Source organism: Sphaeramia orbicularis, chromosome 14 (assembly GCF_902148855.1).
Source record: "Sphaeramia orbicularis chromosome 14, fSphaOr1.1, whole genome shotgun sequence".
In the NCBI taxonomy this organism is placed as follows: domain Eukaryota; kingdom Metazoa; phylum Chordata; class Actinopteri; order Kurtiformes; family Apogonidae; genus Sphaeramia; species Sphaeramia orbicularis.
This window is the reverse complement of record NC_043970.1, coordinates 33,347,080-33,374,715: the sequence shown is the minus strand read 5'-3', so window position 1 is coordinate 33,374,715 and position 27,636 is coordinate 33,347,080. Positions and strand designations below refer to the sequence as shown.

Here is a 27,636-nt window from a genome sequence, read left to right as displayed (position 1 = left end):
GATTGAAGGTTAGTTTAATCAAGTTTACAAACCCACAACGTGGACCCAAGAATCTACCTTATTTCAGCAGTTATTTGTCAATGTATCATCAACAAAATGATACCGAACAGACTGGAAATAGAACACATGACCAAATTTAACCCCATCTGCACTGGCGCATCCAATTTTTCCCCATCGCAGAGATAAGACATTACTGCCAGGTACAGAAAAAAGGCACTAGTAGAACGAGTATGCTCATCCTTTGTCTCTGAATTAACCCTCCCTCTGACCCCGTCATAATGTATTCTTTCAGGACATTTGGTACAGAACTGGCTGAAATGTGCCTGCCCATTAACTCTGTTTTTCACCTTCTACATTTACAACTTGCGTTGCCTGGGTGGACTGAGCAGATAGAGAAATCACCCTACAACTGACAGCCCACATGTTCAAATCCTGGCAACAGCTTGTGTGCCTTTTTCCCTGAAAACATGGCATTTCTTTTACAAGGATGACATGAGTGAGCTGTATGTATATGTGGAAGCTTAATGAGAGGTATTTCCACTTTCCAAATATTGACATGCACTCCTCCTACAATACATGAATGCACTATTTGTTAAACTGTAGTTTCTTTTAAATTGCAATTTTCAAACTCAATAAACTTGGCAGCATTTTTAGAAAACACTGCTGGGTTTTCTTCAACTAAATCCTGCTTTGGAAATTATTCTGCTGCAAAAAATATAACATATGGTTGTAGAACAATACATTTTCTATCTTTAGTCCTTTGTGTAGGCTGTGGGACAAGTCATCATCTGAACACTTCAATCTGCTAATTAGACTGACAAAATATCTGTCAAGCTCAGCTGATCATCCGTGTTTGTCAGAAAAACTGAGCTAGAGTGAGATAAAGTCCAATCTGCCTTCTCTCCCTCCCCTGGGTTTCTTGCCAATGAAAAACTGCCTGCCTGTTCTATACCTGTCTGTTAAGCGGTTTTGATCTGTAGAAAATGCAGAAACGAAAAAGGAAAATGTCACTGATGAACTTTTCCACTTACCAATGATTGCATCTTTGTCTCTGTTCTCCAGTTCTGCAATGGGAACAAAGTCACAGAGCATTTCTGGGACACCCTGGCTGTCATCACATGGCACAACGGAGGACTGAGCATTGAGAGTCATTTCATAGTCATTCTTCAGTGTCGTGTACTGTTTGTTGGCCACCTTCAATGAAGCCTTGGAAATATAGTACACCTACACAAGATGGGAGACCATGGAGAATTAGCATTATTAAATTAGACCTCATCAGACTGCCTATTTCCTGTGAATGTCAAGCAAATTGGACCATCGTTTATTGATCCTGCAGAGGAAATTACCATTACAATGCTGCTTCTGTTCCATGCAAAGCTCGTAATAAGAATGGAAAACCTTGAGGTCTGACTACGATGTGGTGTCATATCAGCCCCATCACTTTTCTAATTCACCAGAAAATAAGAAGCAGCTGAGAACGAGTCTGCTAAACAGCACAATTTAAACTCAATCTGCCAGGCACACTTCTTCATTTACTCACCCAACTCTCTGATATCCCCCCCTCTCTCTCTCTTCATTTGTTTCTGCAGCGTTCTCTCCCTTCCCCTTCATTCCTCCCTCCCTCCCACTCTTATATACCGCACGCAAAGATAGGAGCATGAAACAAACGTGATAAGCATTCTGGCCGTTCAGTGCCAGTCACACCCACTCACTGTTCTGTCAATACGCAGATCACGAAGGAACGAAGGATTCATTGCCTTATTTATCTTTAGAGGGCAGAGGGCACAAATTGGATGTAAGGCTGTGCTGGGAGTCGCTGCCGGTGGCTGATACCTGAGCCAGTGTGCCTAGCAAAATGATGGCCAGGGTTAATTGAGTTATTAAGCTCTGTGGGCCAGACAGCGTTGAGCAAGAGCTTCAACATGTGTTTTACCTGCCCGTAATTGCACAGGAATAGGAGAACACACAAAGGGCATGTTCTGTGTGTTGAGAGAGAACAGCATCCCTTGACATACATAACATCACCTACGGCTGCTGTGCATTTAAGAGAATGTACAGGGGTTGGACAAAATAATGGAAACACCTTAAAAAAATCAACAAAATATAATTTAATATGGTATAGGTCCGCCTTTTGTGGCAATTACAGCCTCAATTCTCCGAGGTATTGATTCATACAACTTGTGAATTGTTTCCAAAGGAATTTTAAGCCATTCTTCAGTTAGAATACCCCCCAACTCTTTTAGAGACGATGGCGGTGGAAATCGACGTCTTACTTGAATCTCTAAAACTGACCATAAATGCTCAATAATGTTGAGGTCTGGGGACTGTGCCGGCCATACGAGATGCTCAACTTCATTAGAATGTTCCTCATGCCATTCTTTAACAATTCTAGCTGTATGGATTGGGGCATTATCATCTTGAGGTGAAGGTGTTTCCATTATTTTGTCCAACCCCTGTATAATCTGTGATGATAGAAAAATGTCTGTTGTTTCATATTATTCTGCTATGAATCACTTGTTTTATAGCAATATTTTTTTGTCATCTGGATGACAGTTTTTCATTCTTCCACACACGGCTCAGAGACAAGCAGGGAATTTGCATGAAGCAACACAAACAAACATGTTAGAGAGTGACTGTGACACAGAATGGGGTAATTATGAATAAGAGGAACAGTCTGACCAACCAGCAAAAACAAAACAAGGGGCTTGAACCTAAAAGAGGGGCTATTTCTGCCAGATGGAACAAAAAAACAGCAGTTTGCTAATTATGATGCAGGCTGATCGAGGTAACTGACTCAAAACCAAAACCTCTTTTAACACCTATGCTGCAATTAAGTCAAACAGTAGTACTGGTAAAAAGTACTGATTGTGTGTGGGTTTTCATGGTTTTGCCTTCACAAACACTCATTTGATCTGCCACATTCTGAAAACTGTTTTTAAGCTACATTTTTACAATTAATAAATGTTTTTCAGTTTACAAACGTTTCAAATATAGGAAGATAAAAACAGATATGGAGCTTTAATTGGTCAGTGTCATGTAATTGAAAACATAAATTATCAAACAGGCTTTTTCATGTGGTCATTGAATACTAACTACTTATTAATTGAATTAATTTGCTGTATTGTGAGATATATCATCTATATATGAAATGACCCATTTCCTAGATTCTGGTGCAGGTAGACAACCATTACACTGACTTTTTCTCTTAAATCTTTTCCAAAATTTTCTAAAGGCCTATATTGGTTATAAAAACTAACTCTTCAAAATGAATTGTTGGTTAATGTCCATTAAGAACACTCTGGAATATAAATTTTATACTTGTTGTATATGATTCTTTGTGTTTTGCATCCCTCCAGCCATGTCAGAGGTCAGTGTCAGTTATGCAACAGAAGCTGGTAGGCATTACATGTCCCACTGAAGGACAAAACGCAGATGTTTGTTGACACAAGGTTGTGAACTAGGCCTCTACGATTGAAAGATGATCTAATTAAAACAACTGAGCCCCCCCAGACTTTTACACTGGCTGGTTTTGCAAAAAGTTTCCAAGGCATTTGTGCTGGTGTGACTATAATTATTTTAGCAACCTATGTAATAATGGGCAAAAACAGCATAATATGCATCATCTGAATATCTGTATCAAATATTACCCATTATGTGTCAGTTACTGAAGACCAGACCCTGGAGAGTGTACAAATAATGCAGCCATGTATGAGACATAAAAGCTAATCTCCTGATTACTTTAACAACAGAAAAACAATATCTATTTGTTGGTTTCAAATTATACTTGCGAGGACATTCCCAGCCTCATATATCCTACCAAATCCTCAATACGTCTCAAACATATACAGTATGTTTCAGTAAATGTGACTTAATAAATCCCTTCAACTAAATCCTCTAATACTTACCTCAGGCTCATTCATTGGCTACAAGTTCTGCAGGCATGAGAGGATTTGGCAGAGGGGGTTTATTAGGCACTATTTTACCAATGATACATATGTTTGAGGAGCTCTGTGCATATAAATGGATACCTGAGACTAAGATGTAATTTAAATTGCAAGTAGTATGTGAATTTTCTATAGCCTTTGAATATTGTTTGTCAAACTGGCCATCAAGTCAGATTTATAAAAGCAAATGCAACACTGAACCCCTGTTTGGACAGCATGAGGAGAAATATTCTGTGCAGTATGCTCAGCCTGGGTGATGGGTGAGATATACACAACTATCATTTTTGGGGGAAAGTTTTCCAGACGCTCTTATCACTTCAGGTTTGGATCTGCTCACCTTGCCTTGCTCCACTAGAGAGAAAAACTTGTCCACTTCCTTGTTGAAGGCTGTGATCTTGATTTCACCCTGTTGACCAGCACATTTCCATTGAACAGCATTTAATTTTACGGATTAAATGAAAAACAGCCATGTGTGACATATGTTGACATGGACATCACGGACAGACATTCTGGCCTCTTTTCTGTTGTACTCACACTCTCATCCACTATCTCAAAGGAGAAGAGCTTTCCCTCTCCTCTTGAGTTACTCCATGTGCGGATACTGGACTTGTTGGTGACTCGTGCTCTTACAGTCCACCTGGAGACATGGATATAAAAAAACATTTCTGTGAGTGTGTTGTTGCATTACTCATGTCTAGCATTAACTGGCAGGAAACCACATGACTCAAATTACTCTGATTTGATACATAAAGATTGTTCTTCATATGAAGTATTGTTCAGCTTGTGCAATGCAGCCTGCAGGTACAAAGGAAGAATTCTGACAAAATAACCCTCATTATGTCACTGGGGGTCTATTGAGAGATGCAACTGAGCAGCACTGCAGGCATTAGGTCTCAGCATTTTTGAAGGCTGAACCCCTCTAGGGAATGTAAGTCAGGATACCTGCCAGCCCCTTCTGCCTGAGTTTTGGATCATTCTTTAATCAATTCTGTCCCTGAAAGACCCTGAGCTTTATGGAAGTACAATACAACACTGCCAAAATAGCCCTATCAAACTGACCTTAATGTGGAGGCACTAAATGATGGAGGGTCTTCCCTACCATTATAACACTTTGGTGTAGTGCCTAAGCTCAAGAAACAGAAAAAATCTGAGATTTCTCTACTACTCTGGACAAAAGGTACCATGGTCTGCATGTGCACCATAACTGAGCTTTTCAAGAAGCAGGGGTCATCTGGTTTTTGCAAAACTACAATTTTGTGTGGATGTTTTGCAGTTTTCTAAATACTGTAATAGATTAAAAGTGCATGATTTTAGTCAAATAGTAACAAAAAGCTAATACAGCCTCCAGTTCCTCTACAAACTGCCCAATGGACGCTGTAAATGTCATGTCTAAACCTTGAATTTGAATCATTCCAAAATGTTACTGCAATTCTATTTTCCATTCACTCAGCCGGACCAAAAATATAACCAATTACAAAAAAGTTTTTTTTTACGAATACAGTTATCTGCAACTTAAGTGAAGGAGCTGTAGTCTAAAGGTCAGCACAAATAAAGAATACTGCAGAGTCACTTTAAAAAGCTTCCTTTTTTTGTTAATGAGCATCCCAACACAGCTCACATCAGTCACTGAGGAGAGACACTGTAACTATGCAAGAGAACAATTCCCAAGAAAATGGATGAGCATCGTTTCTATCTTTTAAAGTTCCTTAAAAGAAAAAAAAAAAAGCATCCGGCAAGTTTCTTTTCAAAGACTGAACTAGGTGTTGTACATGTGCCAACTTCTGGATGCATAAAAAATACATTTTTGTTCTGTTTTTAACAACAGCCAGCCCCCGACAGTTTATGCAGCAGTGAGCTTTTTGACTACACTGATAATTGTGCAGCGGAGGATATTCATACCATAACTTTGTCTGCAATTAAATCCCCTATCATGAGAGCCGCTGCTGGCCCTGAGTGAACCCCCATTCCCTGCTCAGTATGGATAAGGCTGCTACAGCAAGGTTTATGGCAGCCAAAAGCCAATTACAGTCTGCTCTCGATGCTATTACTTAACAGCAGCAAAATGGGATGAGAAACCCATGCAAACGCACATAAAAGACCATACACTGCACCCATATATAATCCCCTGTATGTAACTCTTAAGTGTCACACACAGACACCGGCATTCTTCACTCTACCCAACATGTGAAGAAGAAGCTCAGCTGCTGAAGTCATCTGTTTTACTCACTGTAGGTACTCTGCAACTTCAAAGTTAGAAGAGTCATCAGTTTATTACAACACCTAGAGGTACAGTTATCTTTACAGCTTGCAAGTTCAAATGGGTCTATGTTATTACAGCCCAAACATGGAGGGAGTGTTGACACAATACCGTCACTCTAATCTGGACAAGTACATCTTCCTATATTGTGCTTTTTGTTTTTCTGTGGCCAATGTTAGGGTCAGAGAAAGAGACCTAAGCCTAATGAAACAACATGAGGCAGAAACGGAAAAAGCAGCAGCAAAACAGATCCTTGGGGGAGGTAAAGAAATTGTAAGAGGGAACAAATAGAAAGATGACAAGTTGGGCCAAATCCCTACCCGGCCGAATAACAGAATCACAACCTCAGTAGCCGACCAGAAATACCCAGCACTACCTTCTGTTAAAGTGTCCGTTTCTGAGGAAAAATCTATCATTTCATTTCATTTCGTTTCATTTCATTTTATTTCATTTCATTTCCATGCAAATAGAATGACTAACATGCACTCACACAAAATCCACACACCCACATGGATGGATGTGAAAAAAAAAAGAATGCTCACACATGCATGCACAGGTACACACAAACACACACACATCTGAAAATGCCCAATGTGCTACTTAGGAACAGCAGCAATTAGGAATGTAGAGTAACAGCATGAGGGGAAATGACTTTGCTGTATGAATAAGCAGAGGGAGAGGTGGAAATAAAATACAATCATGAATTCATATGGTGTGATTTACTTTAAAACATGGATTGAAATATAGTCACTTTATGCCATGTTTAGTATGTTACACTTGACTTAACTTCTAGCTATATCTTATATCATTTCTGGATACATGTAGACATGGTAACAGACACATGACTAACTTGCTTTGGTAGGGGTTGAGAGATGCAACAGGAATCACTTTTGTTGTAGACACTGGAGAGGTGTTGGAAGCCTTCATCGGTGACTTTCCCGTAAAACCTCTACCGCATCCTTTTGGAGGAGTGAGAGCTGCAAGAACACAAAGAAACAAGCTCTAACTATCAAACATTTATACCTCATATCATATTCAAGTCACTAAAAACATTAATGAATGACAAATACAGATGAATACATTGATTTAAGTCAATAAATACATTTCTTTCTCGATGATTAAATAAGGGCTGATAATTGTTATTAAACGGCTAAAACAGGTTCCCATTTGCTATCAGGCTACAAACTTAATTAAACACTGACAAAAACCTATGTCTGCTGTTAAAACACATTAGCAGTACTCCATTATCTGATTGTGTGAGCAGCTGCCAAGATTAAAAATTGCCTGAAAAAGTTAAACTCTCCCCACTGATCTCTCTGTAGAGTTATTCAACTCCCCGTTAACATCAGTTAGTGCCAATGAATAAAAGCCTGTTTTTTTTCTGGGGTAAGGCTGCCAATCAAATATTAAGCTCTGTGTTAAGTTCGTAAATACTGAATTTAGGCCTTTAAGTCAGAGCAGAAGAAAGATGGGGATTAGTTATCAGAACATCAGTCTTGTGGCCAACACACAAGCCAAAGAGATCACACTCCATATCACCATTTTGACATAAGAAAAAAAATAGTAAGTGGCTTTAGGTTCACAAATGGGGCAAAAGGCAGACTTCTTGGAATCACATTAAGTTGGTTTGGATATTTTTGACTGTTCATGGACAAGACAGACCAAACAGAACAGATTCAATGTTACCTGTGTGCTTAAAATGTTTAAACTTTTAATGCTCTAATCAACAATCAAAGCAATTCCAAGTTGCTTCACAATATCTACACTGAAATAATTACTGCTATTGAGTCTGGTGTGCAATTTTGGGAAAATTACTCAAATTGCACCCAGTAAGTGCTTAGACATCATTGCTCAGCTTTTTATTTTTACAGATAATACTGCCAGAAGAAATTAAGTTCGGACCAGCCCACAGAATCACAAGGTGTTAATTCACCTCCTACAGTTAAGTAGCATCAGGCCCGTCAGCAGTGAGCCAGAATAGATAGTTAACTAGTGTCAGAATATATTTTATGCAATGCCTCACTCTGGCAGGAGTGATTTGCCATACTGAGCTACAGCGTTTGGGGAAACAATTGTCAGGGATAAAAAGATGCAATTCCACTGAGACCACTCCTCTGATTTAAGCTCCTGTTTTGGAGCACAACAAATACTCACCTCTATGATACCCTCCTTTATAGGTGTGTACATCTATGTGATTGTGTGTGTGTGTAGAAGTATGTGTGTGTAGAAGCAAATTCCATGGGGAAATCACAGATTGAAGCGCTATTTTCAGGCGAGGTGTAATTAACATCAATATTCATATACACGCTATCCAGATGAAGTGTTAAAAGGGAAGGGGTTGGTAGCTAAAGAAGGGTGCAGGTGATGACATGTGGGGGGTGAGAGAGCTGCAGAACACAGCAAAGGGAGAAGCACTGAGGTTCATCAAAGATCCTCGTTTTTTTGTGATTAAGATCAGTTTGGGAAGCTAATATGTATGCCAATAATGTATTCAAACAGCTGAGGAGTGCTTGCTTGTGAGGCTACTGTAGGAAGAGAGCAATAATATACAGACTGGAAAAAAGGCAATAAATAGAGAAAGTTAGTCGAAAGCAAAAGAAGTCTGTGTGTGTATGTGTGTTTATGAGGGAGTAAGGGAAGAAGAGGAAGAAAGAGCAGGGAGAGAGTTGTGAGGACAAAGGAAACCTGCAGAGAATGGTTAGTGATGAATAATGAATATTTTTAACTGCACTTCAGCAAGTGCAGATCTGGTTTTGGAATTTAAATTATCTTCTACGAAGCAGTTTGAAGGTAGTATATTTCAAGTGATAGCAGCTGATGAATATGTAAAGATGAACACAGCGACTCTTGTGTCACGACCTTTGACTGTACACATATGAGTAAAAAGTCATTTAAAACATCAATATTATAAGTCAAAATTTCACGTTTTTTGCAGTGACAGTGGAACGTAAAAGGAACAATCAAACAACATTTAAAACACTTGAAAACATCTCTAGTTAAGTGGTACTGGATTACTGATGTTATAGCTTTTGCAAAGGAGTTGAGGAGTTTCAGAAAATGGCGGCTTAATTTCATCAACAATATATGCACAAAATTAATTTCCATGACATCACAAAACAAAATGATGGCAAACAACAACACAGATGGACAACAGACAGAATATGAAAAGGTAGCACTTCAACACATAAATGCGTAATTGTGGAAAGTTTAGTGGAAAAATATAGTATGGTTGTCTAGTCCTGCTCCAGGAAACAAAATGATGACAGGGATGGTCATGACGGACTGACGACAGACTAAATAGAAAAAGGCACCACTCCAACACGTAAGTGATAAATTGTGGCAAGTTTGGTGGAAAAATACTGAATTGTTTTCAAGTCATCTTCCAGAAATAAAATAGTCAGACAGATGGACAGACAGACATGCCGACTGCAATATCCCTCTGCATTATATGTCGAGGGGATAATAAACATGCAGAAAAGTGAACCTGAGACAGAATGGAGTCATTCAAAACGAGAACTGTTTTTATAGTAGAAATAAATTAAAGAAGATAATAATCAAATGTGATGATGTATGGTATGGCTTTAGTGTTTCTTAATTACATTATTAATTATTATTACTAATATAAATACAGAACAATCAGCTATTGTAATATATGTACTGTGGTTGAGATATTAAATTAAATATACAGTGCTGAATATTTTAGCCCTTGTGTCAAGTATTCACAACCAACAGGACGCCTCGAGCTGACAGGGATTCATTGTCTTGCTCAAAGATACATCAGCAGGACAGATGCACGTCTTCACAGGAGTTTGAATACAGACCCTCCAGTAAAAAAGCAGCCTTTCTACTCATTACATCAGCCACTGCTCATTGGAAACACTCCATTTGTAGCGTTTAACTATCTGATGAGCACTCGCAGACTTATCGACTTAGTGAAAATGCAATCTACAAAAATATTGGAAAGTAATCAAACACTCTGGGTATGTGCAGAGAGGCTTGTTTTCTAGCTCTTAAGATGAATGCAGGACCATTTCATTAACAGAACAATTAAATGGAGCAGCAGGTTTTCTGTATTTTGGCGGGATCTCTGAGGTAACATGGATCAAAGGAGATAACGAGCACAGAGTCTGAACTACTTAATGCACAGCCTCATCTTTGCTGAGTCAAATTAGTTGACTTTCTCCCTCTCTTGTCTGCGCAACGCTACGAGGGATTGAGTCCACAACACAATATTCATGAAGCCATGAACTGGAGGAACCATCAGCCCACACAGGATCCTTCAGTCACAACACGCACACATTTTCAGACACACACCTACACAGGCACAAATACACAATATATACCGAGCACTCATTATCCACCCACACGCCTACATCCTCCACCAAGGACTATTGGGTATGTTTCTGCCACATAACAAAATCAATGTCGATGCTGAGAGCAGTTGGTAGTATAAAACAACTCAGTGAAACAAAGGCTAAGCTAATAAAAGACAGCCCAATAAAACACTGGCTACTTTAGGCATGATACATAGCACCAGTCATTTTGGCAGGAGACCAACCGTCATTCGGGGGTTCTATTCCCTTATAAAAATCTGGTTGGTGGTAAAATAGTGGAATGGGTGAGTTATGGACTCAACCAGCTGCAGTAGCCAGTGGGTAACAGGATAGCTTCCTGCTCTGATAGCTGGGCTGTAAATATGATAAAAGTGCACAATGTGCTATGGAAACAAAGCACTTGAGCTGTAGGAACGGCAGTATTCCATTAATTTAGGATATCCTGTGGCTACTTTTAACTGGTTGAAAACCAAGCAGAGCCTTTCTGCACTGTTTCATCCAGTTCTTCACCCATTCTAAGAGTCTTTGAACACTAGGTATAATGAATATCAAAGCACACCAGGATTTGCTTTTCTCCAGCCCATAGTGCAGTATGGTAAATGAGACTTAGAAGTGAACAACAAAGACTTTGTTGGCTGTTTGACAATGGTACTGAAGAAATCGAGAGAAAGGACAGCAAATCGTTCATCAGTGCTTTCCACTGAAAGGACACATGGCTCCCTCTGTTGGTCTGAGGAAGCCATTAAATTTGATTTCATTTTCTCTAAAATATTACGACTCTAAAAATTCCGTGATTCCCTTATCTACTGGGAATTATGTGCTGTTACTCTGCAGGACAAAAGTAGGAGAAGAACTCTACATATCTGCAGTTTTTTTTCTGTCACATTAGAAAAAATGCGGTCATTACTAGAAAATCACCCTAATCACATCTCTGATTTCATATCATTATTTGTACTTTAAGCACTACATATTTCAGAGTAACTTCTGCTGCATTGCACTTGTTGACATGTTGATAAGTTTTCCTCAGATATTCTATGGCATCTATTCAAAAACAATTATTATTAATATTCAGCGATTAATGGAATTTGAATTTGCTTAAGTGTGCAGTGCATCCAACTTCGCTGTTTAAGAAATAATAACTTGTTTATATAAGTCAGGTATTTAATGGCTGGAGTCCAGTGAGCAAATAAGCAGCATCAATCTATATGAAACGTAATTTCATGAATAGAGAGCCTGGGAGCATTTGTGTATATTGTTTCACTGTGGTGTTTTAAAATTATTAATTTAAACATCTTTGCCTTAGGTGTGGTAGAGCATGCATATATGCATTTCCTCTTCTGTGTTTTATTTAATCTGCATGTGCCTTGTGCTTCTTGTTTACAAAAGGAAAAGCAACAGTTTTACTGCTGTCTGTTCTGTTAGATCTAGAATTCACCGGTTTACCCAAAAAACAGATGTTAATTTTTTTCAATTTTTCCAACTGAAAGCAACCTTCACAAAACAGATTTGCTGTTTTTGCACTTCAATAACAGGGGAAAAAATCTGCTTTGAATGCACCTCTTCATAGTAACATGTGATGTTCAATGCAAACTACCTGAGAGAACAGATGTCAACAACATAAAAAGCAACATGTGCTCAAGAAGAATCAACAAGCATCAACTTTTGCAGGATATTGGTATTTGATTGAATAAAAATGGTCAAGGTCTGTGTTAATCGTAAAACTCCTAACAGTCCATATTAATAATAAAATTAACAGTTCTACTTTATGGAGCATTTACAGCACAGAAAAGAAGAGAGTGACATAGATAAAGCATTAGTGCTGACTGATAACACTTGTTTGAACACGCGTCCATACACACTCAACACGTGAACATCTGACTCGGACAGAGCCCAGAACACACACATCACATGAAGCCTTTGCTAGCTGTTAGATTTGGTGTCAATTTGATGGCAAATGTGAGATGTTCACATAATGTTTAATTATGTGATAATCACAGTTACCACGTGTTGAAGATTTTCCTCATATTGTGCACACCTAACAAGATTTCAATCATGCAGAAAACCCTTTAGTTAATTCAATTGACACTTACTGCTACTCTTATTATGTGAGGGTCCAGGTACTGCTGCGGGTGGAGGGGATGATGATGAAACCGCGGTGCTTGAGACAGGATCCTGTGAAGATGACGTTTTACCTGTAAGTTGAAGAAACTTCATAAGAAATTTGTTGAAGCCCTGGGTTTCACTAAAGTTAGATCAACATATTTTAACAGAATCATACTATCTGCATTAATTGGAGTGGGATTTCCAATCCTTCCTCCGATTTCCTCAGCTGACTTAATGATATCCATGTCTATCACAATCACCACACGCCTGTAACACAAAGAAAAACAAAATAAGCACTGGACTGGTGGATATCACATGTTCCAAACAAACAGAAGGACTAATGCAGGAGATGGAAACAAAGACGAAACACGTGCCTGCCATCTGCCAAGTTGTTGGAGGTGGTCTTCTTCAGCATGCACACACAGTTAGGTGTCAACAGATTGTCATCTGTCAGATTGTTCAGCTGTGTGGCCAGGATCATTGCTACATACACAGATATATACACATTCATATATATACATATATAAAACTATATCTCAACATGAAGTCAAGAAACAAGAGACAATGTATAATTTGGAAGTTACTCACAAGTCATAGAGTGCAGGCCATCACTCATCATGAGCCGAAATCTGGGTGGGCCTGACCCAGTATTCATCTGACGGATATTCTGCAATATTAACATAGAAACAAAGGAGAGTGTGGTGTATTAAAAATCAAGGGCATTAAGTCCCAGGATCATCATGATGAGCAACACTGAACTGTTGACAATTCCACGAGGACTTGTGAATTAAAAATGAGGACTTACTAAATAATGAAGTAACTAATCACACGAGTCAACACAAGAGCACATTATTCACATTATGAAATAAGTATTTCTACTTAGTAGAGTTTGGGCGATAAGACACAGAATAAAAGGGTGAAAATGTCTTATGTGGGCTTTAAAGGACCAGTGTGTAGATTTATATCCTTCAAAAGATCAGTCACTATTGGTTGTCCCAAAGACACAGAGGAAGCTGAGAGGTGACAGGGGTTTTTCAGTCACTGCCCCCAAACTGAGGAATGAACTACCTTTGCACATCAGGCAAGCTGACTCAATTTCTACTTTTAAATCCTCTCGTAAAACATACTTTCTCTCTTTGGCTTTTAACTCAGTGTGAGAGGTTGGCTTTTATTGTCTTAATGTATAATTACTTGTATTGTTTTTATTCATTCTTTTATCTACTTTATTTGTTTTTATGTCTGTGTACAGCACTTTGGCTAACCTTGACTTTAAAGTGCTTTATAAATAAAGTTGACTTGACAAATGTGCAAAAATTGAACAAAAGTACAGATTTCAAAAATGATCAGTAATTTGTGTATTTTCTCCACAACCGATCAAGTATATTTACAATCACAATATAGTCCACAATAGTTTTAATCAAACCATGACTACCTGCTTTTGTCCAACACTACCATTTCATGCCTCTAAATCTCACACAGTGATCCATTAATGTGCCATATGTTATACTGATTTAAATGATGTATAGCCTATAAGAACTTTAAAACTCAGCAAACTGCAGTGGATTACATTCGCGTCAAATCTACTGAAGAAAAAACTATATTGTTATTACAAAATAACACTCACTAACATAAAGGATTTTATCAATACTGCCCAGCTCTGTGGGCGAGATTTGTACTCCATTTATCTATTTGTATTGGACTTGTCCATGAAGAGGGTTTATTAAAATCACTCACCAGCAGCTGTAGCACAGGATTATTTACCAGTGAGCCATTGAACAGGGCCTAGACAAAACACACATGGAACTGTTAGTATTTACATCCCAGCCTCGTCCAATCACTTCACCATGCTGTTAGTGTAAATCCAGACTAACATAAAGTGACAATAGTTTGATTCTCCAAATATTATATCTAGTACGCATTAGCGGAGGCAGGGAGGTACAGACAGCTCCTGTTTGGATTTTCTTTGATACAACAGCCAAGTGTAAATATATAATAACACTGTGGACGCAGCTGTGACGTTGTAAATCTCATTAGATCACAGTGCTAGCAGCTGCAGCAGAAGCTAAATATCAACTTCGTGGAACACAGTCGGCTACTACGACAAATTAGTTTTCTTGAATTAATTTTTTGCTTACTTCGACTGCCCCCTCTGTGAGTTTGACACTCATTCTGTCTTGGGTTGATGAGTTCAGAATGCCAGAAAGTCAGACTTAAATCGTTTGAAGCTCGTTTTGTGTGTAGCAAGTTAAAGATCCACAACGTCTCGCGAGAGAACGGGACGAGGTTTCCGGATTGTCAAAAGACGTCAGATCGGATACATATGAGCCTTCAAAATAAAAGAGTACATTTAAATAAAGTAGAAACCACAGATTGTGTTATGTAGTACAGGTGGACATGCTCAAAATATCATATGTAAAATGTACAGATATTACAGAAATCATAGGAAGTAAGCCACTTGCAAACTTTAATATCAAAATAAATTCTCATTCTCAGTTTGGAGTATTTGAATAAGACAAATGAGCCTACTGATATGAAGCACTTCGAGTCCAGTCGTTATGTTTTGCACTCTATATGGTCTTTAGTATCCCACCTATTAAAGGTTAACTCAGCATTGTACAATGTTTCTTTTATTCTGAAAACTTAGACCGGAAGCCTCATTTAACGGCAGGTTGTTGTCGTGAATCGGACTCAAACTCCGAACTGCTTCAGGTGCTTCTGAGGTTTGGCTCGACTTGAGAATGGATCTTCCGTCCCTTCAATGGCAGGATCACGTTGCACAGAAATGGACTGGACTTGATCCTGAGCTGAGGGAGCATTTTACATCCATGTGTGAAATAGACGATGTTTTTAAATGTGCCCTAACTCTTACAACGTGAGTTCCAAGCTAACTACTGGATCTAAGGGTTCATACAGATCTGATCACTCTTGTCCTGGTGCCATAAATAAAGTTTAGTTACTGTTATAGCTAAATGATATTAGCTGGTCGGCCTACGTAACTTATATTCTTTAGGCACAAAATCGAATGTCTTATAAACTTACTTAAGTATTATAATGATTCTACTGAAAGTATTTTACATGAAGGTGTTGTTATTTTGGGGACTCTATTTTATGTTCACGTGTATTCTCTGGGGGTTTATGTGTTTTGTTTTGTTTTTGCAGAGAAAATGACCTGGACTTTGTGCAGAGCATCTCTGTCGTACACTGTGTCCAGAAGGACGCAGAGCAGGCAGCCAAAAACAGGGAGATGGGTAACTCTAGCTTCAAGACAAGGGAGTACACTGCAGCCGCTCTGCACTATTCACAGGTGAATAACACAAACAACTATGGATTTATATGAGCTTCGACAATTGAAAAAAAAAGAGTGGTACGATGCAAAAGGAAAGGTTCAAATCAGTTGTCACTGTACAAACTGAATGGAATGTTGTAAAACAGTATATTCACCTCTGCAAACTGACATGTGCTCAGATGTATGTAATAGTTCATGTGTTAAAAATACATTGTTTTAAACATGCATGTGGGAATGGACATGATGTGTTAAAACATGGCCTGCCTCCAAGTCCTGATTAATATGCGTCGACATTAAGCTTCTCTGTCTCCTGTCATGACAGGGCATATGTTTTGCTCCCCAAAGTTCAGAGCAGCTGTCTTTGTGCTATGCCAACCGCTCTGCTGCACTCTACCATCTGCAGCACTATCAGGTGAGGTGCCATCTCCAGCTATTAAATAATGAGGTAGTGTCATACTTATGGTATGATTAAAAGCACTTCTGCTTATCTTCATTTAGTGATTGATAATTGGCTTGTAAATTTTATCAGATTGGGTCACACCACACTTGAGTTATAAATGTTTAAAAGTCTGACCACATACAGTATAACTATATTGTATGACACAATTTTCTTTGTCTTTTGAGTTTTTATTGTTTGCATTGTCAGCCAAACAATTTTCAAATGTTGTTTTATTTATTATTTTACTCCTGCATATTTGGATATTGAATATTGTGCCTCCAGATTTCTGGAATATTCTGCTGCTTGCCAGATGCTTGTCAAGTACGAGGCCAAAAATCAACCTTTAAACCAGAATGAAATAATGACTTGACATTTATTGTGATAATTATCAATAGTGACTGAAAATAAATGTTTTTGCTAAATCACCCAACCCTCTCAGTGGCCATGTTCAAAAACATTAATCTCACAAGAGAAATGTACTGTACCCTTTTATCTGTTAATGTAGCTTTGCAGAGACATTTGTAATCATAGACATTGTTGGCTGCTCTCATATTCACCGAGTTCTTAAGAAGGACAGCCTTTTCATCATCCTTACTTGAGTAATTATTTCCTTTGACACTAAGCAAGCAAATAATTCTAGTCTTTTATGTGCACTTATTCCTACTTGTACACTGCACAATGATTCTGCAGATGGAATCTGAGATGTACAGGACAATCAGATATTCAATTATCTTTTGAAGTCTAAATATCCCATGATGGGCTTCTTATGCTGCATTCTACAGGTCCTGTGTGTCTTTTTCAGATGTTTTTTTTTATTTCAGCTGGTGCTTTTTTGTAAAATGATTACAGGTAAGTTGAGTTGAAAATATCACTGACCTTTGTGATTAGAGTCTAAGACAAGGAAGAAGGACATTTCTTACCATTAGGGATGTAACGATTACCGGTATAACGATAACCGTGGTAAAATTCCCGATGGTTAGCATTACCGTTTAAATTCTAATTATCATGATAACTGTGTTTGATTACTGCACTTTGAAAGACAAAGAGAGAGAGAGAGAGAGAGAGAGAGTGAGAGAGACCCGGTCCAAGTGCACAGAGAGAGAGAGAGATAATTTATCTGTCTATGAAACAGAAACTAAAACAACTCAAACTTGATATGGAAAATGGTCAAACAATGGCCATAAGGTGCCACCTTTAGTGCGCATTTGTATGTTTGATGTTTACATGTAAATATTTGAAAGTTTCTGCCAACAGAAAGTACATTGTACCTATTAATTTATTAGTTTTTTTTTGTTTTGTTTTTTTCAAAATACAACATGGTTAAATGATTTCAGTGTGTATCAGTACTTTTTGAACATTTTGAGCACATTTCAACAATACCGTGATAATAATGATAACGGTGATAATTTTGGTAACAATAACCGTGTTATGAAATTTTCATTTCATTACAACCCTATCTGCCATCTAATCCTGTTTAGCCAAAGAAATACTTGGACTAGGGCAGGGTCAAATGGTCAAAAATGTTGTCACATAATTCGTTTTAATGTCCACATCAAACTTACATGGTTACTTGTGGTCACCTGTTCTTTATTGTTAGATCTTGACAAACAGCTTCTTCTTCTTCTTGTCCGTCTTCTTCTTCTAAGCACACTAGATGCAACCATGGAACATCATGTTCCACATACAAAACCATGATGATGCAAATCCAAATATCAAACATTAGCAAGCGTTTGTCTCATTGCACGAAATGATTTCCCAATTATTATCACTGCTCTGTTATTGCTCCGCTCTTACTGTGTTTAAGCCAAAACATTCCTCAACTCCTTCAATCATTCAGATACTTCCTACACACACATCAACACTAATTATAAAAGCAGATAAGCTAAGATATGCTAAAAACCTTGTAATAACTTATGAATCAAGGTGAAATTCACCTGCGAGTAAGAAAGCAGACAAAGGCACATGTTATTAAAGGTGTTAGGTCTTGGATTTGGCTGAAGCTCACACTCATTTCTTCTGTATCTCAGGGATCTTTGGATGACATTGACAGAGCCCTGAAGAATGGTTACCCATCTCATCTTTTACACAAACTCGAGAATCGCCGTGCACAATGCCTTCACCATCTCTCTGTAAATCAAAAGGCAAAAGAGGATCCTCACAACTCTCCCTCAGTGATTCTTAAAGACCCAGACAAAGCGCAGACACAAACTGGAGAACCTCTCAGTTTTGGGATTTGTCCCGGGGCTGTTGTTGAATCCAACCTGAACAAAGGTCGACACCTGGTGGCCAAAGATAGAATAGCAGCTGGGGAGGTAATCTTGAATGACAGGCCATACAGCTGTGTTCTTTTGCCAGGGAGACAGGAGGTGAAGGGGAAAGGAGTAAAGGCAGGCACAGGGAGGTCGGTGTTGTTTGGAACAGAGCACCGACACTGTCATAGGTGTCTGACTGAAACACTGTGTCTTGTGCCGTGTGATGAATGTAGTTACAGCCGATACTGTTCAACTGTTTGTCTGAAAGAAGCCTGGGAAGAACATCATCGCTTTGAGTGTCCACTTGGAGCAGATCTAAAGGTGATGGGAGTCATGGCACAGCTTGCTCTAAGGGTGACACTAAAGGCTGGGCTGAAAAACGTCCAAATGGCAAGAGAGAAAATCAAAAACATGAACGCAAAGACCAAGCAAAGCTGTTTAAACAGTGACTGCAGTAAGTCCAAAAATGACTGCCACACAAATGAGACAGATCCCACTGTTTCATATTACGGTGACTCATACTTGAGTGTTTTCCACTTAATGCACCACTTGAGTCATCACAGCCCTAGTCTGCGTTTTCTGTGTGCGGTTACCGTAGCAACAATCTACCTAAAGCTCAGTAGGGCAGGACCCCCACCAGCTTTGTGGGACCTCAGCGGACCCTCAGGGGCAACCAACCAATCGCCAGACAGACCAGAAGAGGAGGGAAGAATCTCGAATTGGAGCCCGGAGCATTGGTTGCTGGGAAGTGCAGTTCTGAGACACATGCTGCAGTTAAGATGCAACGCCCAGGCAATAATTCTGCTCCAGGATACAGGTGACACTGATTCAGACTTGATGTGTATCCTAAACTCACTACACATTCTGTTTTGTCTCAGCATGTAGTCATAACTCTGGAACATGAAACACTAGAGTCCATCTATGTATCCAGAGTGATGCAACACTGTAGATGGACACTTATTCATGGGTCAGTGAAGGACTTGCATGTGTATGGAGATTATTCCCCAAGGTTGACACAATCAGACCATTAAACATCATTAGAGCAAGTTTTTTTTTTTTTTTACCCTAAGGGATAGAGTTGCATTATAAATAACTTTATTGTAATTCAAGACTACAACTAAATATTATTGTCTCCAGCAAGGAACAGACAGCAGAAATGTCATACTCGAAACGTTTCTTTTATTTTAACTCCAAAATCTAAAGGCAGTCGTGTTTATATTCTTTTGAAATACCAAAAAGACCTTGACATTTGACAAAAAGGAAACAGTCATATTTTTTCTTCATGCATTAAAATGCTTAATTCATAATTTATCAACTCACTGAGTCATCTGTGGTAAAACTATGTGGTTGAAGATGCAGGGTGTAGGATTTAGGGGAGATATTTGCAGAAATGGTAGAGAAATGAAAGACAAATCTGTATGCTTTAAGAAGAGCTGCAGAATTACAGACAAAATGAATGCATATTATGGACAGAAAGTTAAATCGGTAATCATATTTAACATTGAGCACAAATGAGCCATTAAGATCACCTGTTTGTACTTAGAGAGGGAACAGGTCATCTCTAACAATGTTGACAATAATTAGTATGGACACAACAGACAACTCAAACATGAGCTGGCGATGGCATTTCACATTTTCCACTTGTTTATCACTTACTGTGGCGTCTTGAAAAGGGAGTGAGGGGACAGGGATTTCCAGTTGGTTCCAATCTCTGGATGCTGTTACAGTACATTCTACACGCTGCACCTTAAATTTAACCAGTCTAGTCACCTTCTGCTGATGTGCTTTTTCAACAATATTTTTTTCTCAGCTATAAATTTTTGCCCTGACCTTTTACATTTTGCTTTTTTATCTCACAGGAGCAGCAAACTCACAGGTGCTGTCCAGTCAAGAAATCTGTGTCGCTACAGCAATATTCCCAACTCTGAGTCTTCTAAATCACTCGTGCTGTCCAAACACCAGTCTGGCATTCAGAACCGGAGTCGGTGCTGATCTGCCAGAGTTCAGTGACAGTATCTCTCATGGTGTCACTGTAACCGTCAGAGCAGCCAAAGTTATCACTGCAGGACAAGAGATCCTCCACTGCTATGGTAGGAGAATGTATTAGTTTACAAAGAAAAGGAAACTGACAGGTGTGATAAACTTCAAAAGACATTGTAGAACAGGACAACACAGAATTTGACCATACAGGGTGGGGAAGCAAAATTTACAATATTTTGAGGCAGGGATTGAAAGACAGTGTATGACCAATTAGTTTATTGAAAGTCATGAGAATTTATTTGCCACAAGAAAATTTACATAATAGAAACTGTTTTTATTCTATGTGTCCTCCTTCTTTCTCAATAACTGCCTTCACACGCTTCCTGAAACTTGCGTAAGTGTTCCTCAAATATTCGGGTGACCACTTCTCCCATTCTTCTTTAATAGTATCTTCCAGACTTTCTCGTAATAGTTTTGCTCATAGTCATTCTCTTCTTTACATTATAAACAGTCTTTATGGACACTCCAACTATTTTTGAAATCTCCTTTGGTGTGACGAGTGCATTCAGCAAATCACACTCTTCGACGTTTGCTTTCCTGATTACTCATATGGGCAAAAGTTTCTGAAAAGGTATGGATAATAGTGTTAGGTATGATTATGACATCAGTATATGTTTGATTTCAAAACAATTGACGTAGTGCCTGCTGAGAAAAAACAACTAAATGTTCATTGTGAATTTTGCTTCCCCACCCTGTATTATTAATAGGAAAAGTTGTTTGGACATCAAAGGGGGGATATTTTGCTTTTTTAAATGGAATTATGCAGTTTAAAACATTTCCTTGTGGTGTACATAAACTGTAAATACTATGATTGGGTCTGAATTTTTCATGAATTAAACTCCACATGCCCATCTTCAACCCTATTTCTGAGTAATGATAGGAGCACTGCAAAAATCAAAATCTTACCAAGTGCATTTTTCTCATTTCTAGTCAAAATATCTCATCACACTTAACATTAGACATAAACACCTAAAGAGTAACTTTTATGTGAGATATAAAAAAACTTATTTTTAGACAATAGATCTTCTTTCAAGAAATCTTACCAAGATAATGTTCACTTGTTCCATCAGCAGATTTTTTGGCTTAATTCAAGATTTTTTTTTTTTTTTTTCTTTTTGCTTAATTCAAGCAAAAAATCTGTAAATGGAACAAGTGAAAATAATCTTGGTAAGATTTCTTGAAATAAGATCTGTTGTCTAAAAATCAGTTCTTATATCTCACTTACAAGTTACTCTTTAGGTGATTATGTCGTATTTTAAGTGTGATGAGATATTTTGACTACAAATGAGAAAAATGCACTTGGTAAGATTTTGATTTTTGCATCGTAGAAAGGTCATTTTGAGCGCTGGCCCTTTAAATGCAAAGGAGCCGCTTCATGCCCCTCCCCCTCCAGGTTGTTGACCGTGCTGCTCTGTTTCGTGCAGCCACTTGTATTCGTTAATACAACCAACAACTGAACATTTTATGTAATCGGCTCGAAATTTGGACATATTTTCAGTGTGAACTACAACCGCTGCTCCTGACAAACAATTATGCCATACTCAGAGAAATGTTCGTCAGAAGTCTTGTCCTTATATGTGCAAATGTCATGACGTAACTAGTTATAAAACGTAACAAATTAAGAAGGAATTGAAACAGGTTGAAGAAATCCACTCAATTTTTGCCAAAATGAATATAAATATAGCTTTGCAGCACCTGGAGGGTTCAAATTCAAACTTCATGAACTGTTAGGGTCCAAATACACAAATAAATGTACCATAGACTAATAAAAGTGGGTTTAGCAAAATATGACCACTGTACATACATGTGAAGCTGCTGTACTTACAGCAGAATACAGTGTGCTACATAAATACAAATACATATATTGAACATATGTGACACATTTTATTTTCTGTGTCCTGAATACTTTTTTTTTTTTTTTTTTTAATAACACAATATACATCATTTTTGCTGTCATCCAGTTCCAGTGCAGTTTTCAAAGCCTTTATCACTAAAATTACTGTGTCAGTGCTTTCTGCAGTGATGCTTTGTAACCTCTTATCTTATGAGTCATAAGTTTTGACATTCTGATCAGTTCGCCTCTTTTCATTCCTGCAGGTCCTCACAGCAGTCAGATGGTGATTCAGGAACGTAGACGTCTCCTGCAGGAACAGTATAATTTCCTGTGTCAGTGTGAGGCCTGTACGTCACAGCTACAGCAGCAGGAGGAGGAGGATGGGGCATTAGGAAGAACAGGTGAAGGGAAGAGTCCACATGAGTCTAAGCTACAGTGCATCAAGTGCACAGGGGCTCTCAGTGTAAGTTTATTACTGCTTTGACTGTTACAAGATTTACGCCCATAACATTGACATTTTCAACTCACTATAGACTTTTAATATCACTTTCCAGAGAAGCACTAAGGACAGAGGAGCAGGATTTATGTGTTCTCATTCAAACTGTGGTCATCGTATCTCTTATTCTGAGGTGAGTCACAGACTGCAGGAAATCAGAGATGACCTGGAAAAGGCTGTGGACCTCATGGAGAGAGAGAGGCCAGGTGAGAAAGTGCTTAAAATATCACAGACCAAAAATAACTTCCATGCCTTTAGAGGGTCTTTTAAACAATGTTCATGTTTTTATTTTTGCTTTGACCGTCCTCAGACGAAGCCCTTTTGCTGTTAAAACGAACTCAGTCTCTGTCTGGACTGATGCTCACAGACACACATCCACTGCAGGGGGAGCTGGAAGATGCCATGGCCAGAGCGTGTGCTACAATGGGTGAGAATGATATAGCATATACAATACAATACAATATATAATAGAATACCCTTTATTACCTCTGCCAAGGAACAGTGGAGGTTATGTTTTCATTGGGGTTTGTCTGTCTGTTTGTTTGACTGTTAGCAAGATAACTCAAAAAGTTATGGATAGATTTGGATGAAATTTTCAGGAAATGTTGATACTGGCACAAGGAATAAATAATTACATTTTGGTGGTGATTGGGGGGGGTCTGATCTGCCTTGGTGGAGGTCTGCGCTCTCTGAGTGCTTTTCTAGTTGTCACTGTGTGTTCAGTGAAATTAGGAATGTGTGGTCATATTTGATCTTTTGAGGTCAATAACCAGTAGCTCAGAGTGGATGAATTTTTACATTCACCAAGAGAGTTTAGGGGGTTTATTGATGCAATCCTGTTTGTACCTCCTCTACTCTTCTCCCTGACTCTTCTACCTCCTGCCTGAGGAAGAGTCAAGAAGGAGACATGAAGAGAGAGGAGTCAAGGCAACAGGCATTAATCAAAATATAACAGTTATATTTAAAGAGGCATCAATAAATATGATGTGGAACAGCTGTACCATCTGTTACTTTGTTACAGTTACTGCTGTATGTTATGATCTCTGTCAGATTAGCAGAACAGTGTTCATGTAAAGTTAGAATTAACTTTTAATTCAGTTCACTACATAATATTTGTCAAGTACAGTATGTAGGAATGTCACACTTTTTTTTTTTAACACACACAAGTTTGTGCATTTGCTGATTTTATACAATGAAAACAGATTATGAATAATGCAAATTCTGAGGTGTATCGTGCTTGAGAAGCCTGTTAGGAAATTAAGACACCCTTCAAAATGCCATGCTCAAATCAATTTCTGGGTTGTATGCATGAGGATTAAGGTGTGATGAGTCAAGGAGTTGGAAAACAGAAATATGAAGAGTCTCTAGTAGCTGGGCCACCTTGTCATGACACGACATTTTCATAAAATCTTTAACTTGATATGCAACAATTGTGTGTGGGTGTTTATTCTAACGGTATCTAACTACGCTTTCCTTAAAACCCGATGCTGTTTATAGCCATGGCCTCTAACCAAAGGGAACATACTGCTGTACCCAAGCCGATTTATGCAGAACTATTAAACTTTATGTGTCGCTCAGCAGTGCCAAGTCAGGCATTATTCCCACAAGCAAACAATAACATGGCAGCAAAAATTATTTTCAAGTCAAATCAAGTTGTTGTGACACTTTCAGGACTATCCAGATTCCAGCACAGTGTTGATTTATTTACATACTGTGAAATTCAGAAATTATTCATAGTATCATGTTTGACTTCACATCTGTAAATAAAGTATAAAAAAAACCCCCAAAAAAACAAAACAGAATGACAACCAGAAGTGTTAAAGGTAATTAATGTGGAGTCCTTTCCCTGCTTTACTCTCTGCTGTTTCTGTAGGTGACTGGAGGAATGCAGCCTCCCATTTGGAGTGCAGTGCTGCTGCTGTTGGTTCCCAGTACGGAGAAGACAGTATTGAAATGGGTCGACAGCTCTTCAAATTAGCTCAGCTGCACTTTAACGGGTAAGCAAATTTCACGGAGAGTGAAGCTTAGACTGCAGAAATATTTCAGGAAATGTTGGGGTTTTTATCATGTTGCAGTCTAAATATAAAGCCCATGCTGCTAAATTTGAAAGATTAAGTTCATTAAGATGAACAGTCCTACTTGATTCTAAAGAGCTGAAACGGACTGGGCTTTGACGGGTCATTTTGCTTCCACCAGCGGTGCCAAAGGCGCAGCCCTCTCCGTCATCCCCAAGGTCAGACGGCTCCTCTGCCTTCACTGTGGCCCTCATTGCCTTGAAGTACAAGAGCTCCAAGCCATGGAGGAGTGTCTTCGAGGGTAGAACTACACATCCATGAGATTCATATATTTTTTCAATATGTAAGCAGTTTTCTACTGAATAAAATCTATGGAAATTCCTCAGTGTGGACCCTGTCTTTTTTCCCTTCAATTATTTTTTCATGTATTTGTTAAGAGGTTGCTGAAATAAGCACATATCTGCAGCTACCAAATGGCCACATGTATACATACAGTTTATTGTAGCTGTCTGACCTTTTGGTGTCAGAATGGATCCATCAATAATTTCAATTTCATGCTTCAGTGAACGTCTCGCAGTGTGAAGCAACTTATCCACCAGGTACTTCCAGGTTACATGTACTTCCCTAAATAGAATTCAGATAATTCTATTTGTCGTGACTATGGATTTTTATTTATTTATTTTTGTAGGTCATAAGTTACTGTACACAGTTTACACAGCAGAAAGAAGTGAGCAATCACATAGAATCTGTTAAATTCCTCAGTCCTCATCCATATAAGCAACTTCCTAGCCTTTAGGTGGCAGCAGTCATCCACTGACAAATTCAATTTCATGCTTGGATGGCTGTAAAGGAAGATGTAGTTCTGATTCTTGAACCTTGAATACCCATCCTGTGCCCTCAGAGACCTCTATACCCAACCTTCAAGTTTTTATACATCTTATCAAAGCATCGTAAATGTTAAAGATTTGTTTTCCTATCCACTGGTGCCTACTTGAATCTAACATAAGTAGTAAATTAGAATTAAAGGCTTTTATGCCACATAAACCGTTGCAAAATTAGGGGTCAAGATAGCTGTAGGTTCTGCTGTTGAGGATCACTGGTTCCAGAGATGAGCAAAGCCCCTGTTGAGCAAGCACAATAAAATTTTGATCACAGCTGGAACTCCTGAAGCATGTACCAGTTTAACATCATCAGTATTTGGAGGGCAGCCAATCTGACAGAAGGGGATACATTCCATAGAAAGTCAAGGTCAAAACTGAAATAGGGCAGCTGGAGAGGCATCTGGTAAAATCAGCCGAGGAGCTGTTAAAGTAAAATCCTAAAGGCACCACAGGGCATGTTCTCACTGATTACTGAAATGAGGAGGGGTGCTGCAGGTCCATGAATGAAATACATGCTTAAAGTAGACTTAGCTCAACTTCCAGCCAGACTAATCTAACAGTATCTTAATCTGGTTCAACCTTGGTTTTCTCCCTGCATGCCTGTCTCAGCATAGACTAAATACAGTAACAAAGAGGAGATTATCTACACGGTTGACCTTCACACGAACAAGCAATATTACTGAGAAATATACACTCAATCATTCAGTGAAACTGAAACCCGGACCATTCAGATGTTTTTTTTTTTACTTTTTGTCATATACTTTATGACCTATGAGTTACTTTTTATGCATATAATTCAATTTAGGTGCCTTTAGAAAAATAGAAAATATCCAAAAAACTATAATACTACAATCCATTCAAAGGTCGAAGATAAGAAGAGTCCAATAGTAAAAAACTTTTACATATTAAAAAGCAGAATATAGGGTTACTGAAAATTTGTTGATGTATGCCATGTCTTAAAAACAAAGCTTATAAAATCCAGATGTCACTACAGATTACATTAATCATATATACCATAGTACAGTAGAGAATAAGTAATGTTTAAAAAACACACAGATATACATAGTGTTTTTTACAGGTATAGTAACCCCAGAGATACTGCATACTATATGTTTGAATGACAGATGAAAGATGATAATATGAAAAGGATAAATACTTACTTTTAATACATATAATTAAATTAGGTGCCTTTAGAAAAATAGAAAATATTCAAAAACCTTTCGCCATTTACAGGTGTAAGTCCAATAACAATACATTTTTACTTATTAAAATCAGAATATACGGTTACTGAAAATATGTTGATATATGCTGTGCCTTTTAAACAAAGCTTATAAAATCCAAATGTAACTAAAGATAACATTAATCATATATACCATAGTACAGTACAGAATAAGTAATGTTTGAAATACACAGATATACGTTAAGTGTTTTTTTATACTTATAGTAACTCCAGAGATACCACATACTATGTTTGAATGGCAGATGAAAGATGATAATATGAAAAGGATAAATACTTACTTTTTATGCATCTAATTAAATTAGGTGTCTTTAGAAAAATAGAAAATATACAAAAAACCTATAGTACTACAAGACATTTAAAGGTGTAAGTCCAATAGTAATACATTTTTGCTTATTAAAAAGTAGAATATAGGGTTACTGAAAATATGTTGATGTACACCATGTCTTAAAAACAAAGCTGATAAAATCCAAATGTAACTAAAGACAACATTAATCATATATACCATAGTACAGTAC

General features: G+C 38.1%; 2 protein-coding genes across 3 annotated transcripts in view; one reads left to right on the top strand and one right to left on the bottom strand.

The window, feature by feature from the left end:
• LOC115432997 (replication protein A 70 kDa DNA-binding subunit-like) overlaps positions 1 to 14,905 on the bottom strand; it is a 44,276-nt gene extending 29,371 nt beyond the window's left edge. Inside the window, exons 1-10 of one of the 2 annotated variants that reach the window (XM_030154148.1) lie at positions 14,774 to 14,905; positions 14,373 to 14,420; positions 13,227 to 13,305; positions 13,013 to 13,121; positions 12,814 to 12,905; positions 12,623 to 12,727; positions 7,052 to 7,178; positions 4,479 to 4,581; positions 4,282 to 4,350; positions 1,032 to 1,224 (exon numbers count right to left, since the gene is read on the bottom strand). In XM_030154148.1, the coding sequence (XP_030010008.1) occupies positions 1,032 to 1,224; positions 4,282 to 4,350; positions 4,479 to 4,581; positions 7,052 to 7,178; positions 12,623 to 12,727; positions 12,814 to 12,905; positions 13,013 to 13,121; positions 13,227 to 13,305; positions 14,373 to 14,420; positions 14,774 to 14,806 (958 nt within the window). In that variant the 5' untranslated portion in view covers positions 14,807 to 14,905. The remainder of the gene's footprint in view (positions 1 to 1,031; positions 1,225 to 4,281; positions 4,351 to 4,478; positions 4,582 to 7,051; positions 7,179 to 12,622; positions 12,728 to 12,813; positions 12,906 to 13,012; positions 13,122 to 13,226; positions 13,306 to 14,372; positions 14,421 to 14,773) is intronic. The other variant, XM_030154149.1, reaches the window with a different exon arrangement.
• Positions 14,906 to 15,316: 411 nt separating this feature from the next.
• On the top strand, positions 15,317 to 25,368 carry smyd4 (SET and MYND domain containing 4). Its single transcript, XM_030154147.1, has 10 exons — positions 15,317 to 15,510; positions 15,798 to 15,942; positions 16,247 to 16,336; positions 18,391 to 19,432; positions 20,475 to 20,705; positions 22,753 to 22,952; positions 23,044 to 23,191; positions 23,296 to 23,412; positions 24,859 to 24,982; positions 25,182 to 25,368. Exons 1-10 carry the CDS (start codon positions 15,377 to 15,379, stop codon positions 25,303 to 25,305), a joined length of 2,355 nt encoding a protein of 784 aa, XP_030010007.1. The 5' UTR covers positions 15,317 to 15,376; the 3' UTR covers positions 25,306 to 25,368.
• The last annotated feature ends 2,268 nt before the right edge of the window (positions 25,369 to 27,636 follow it).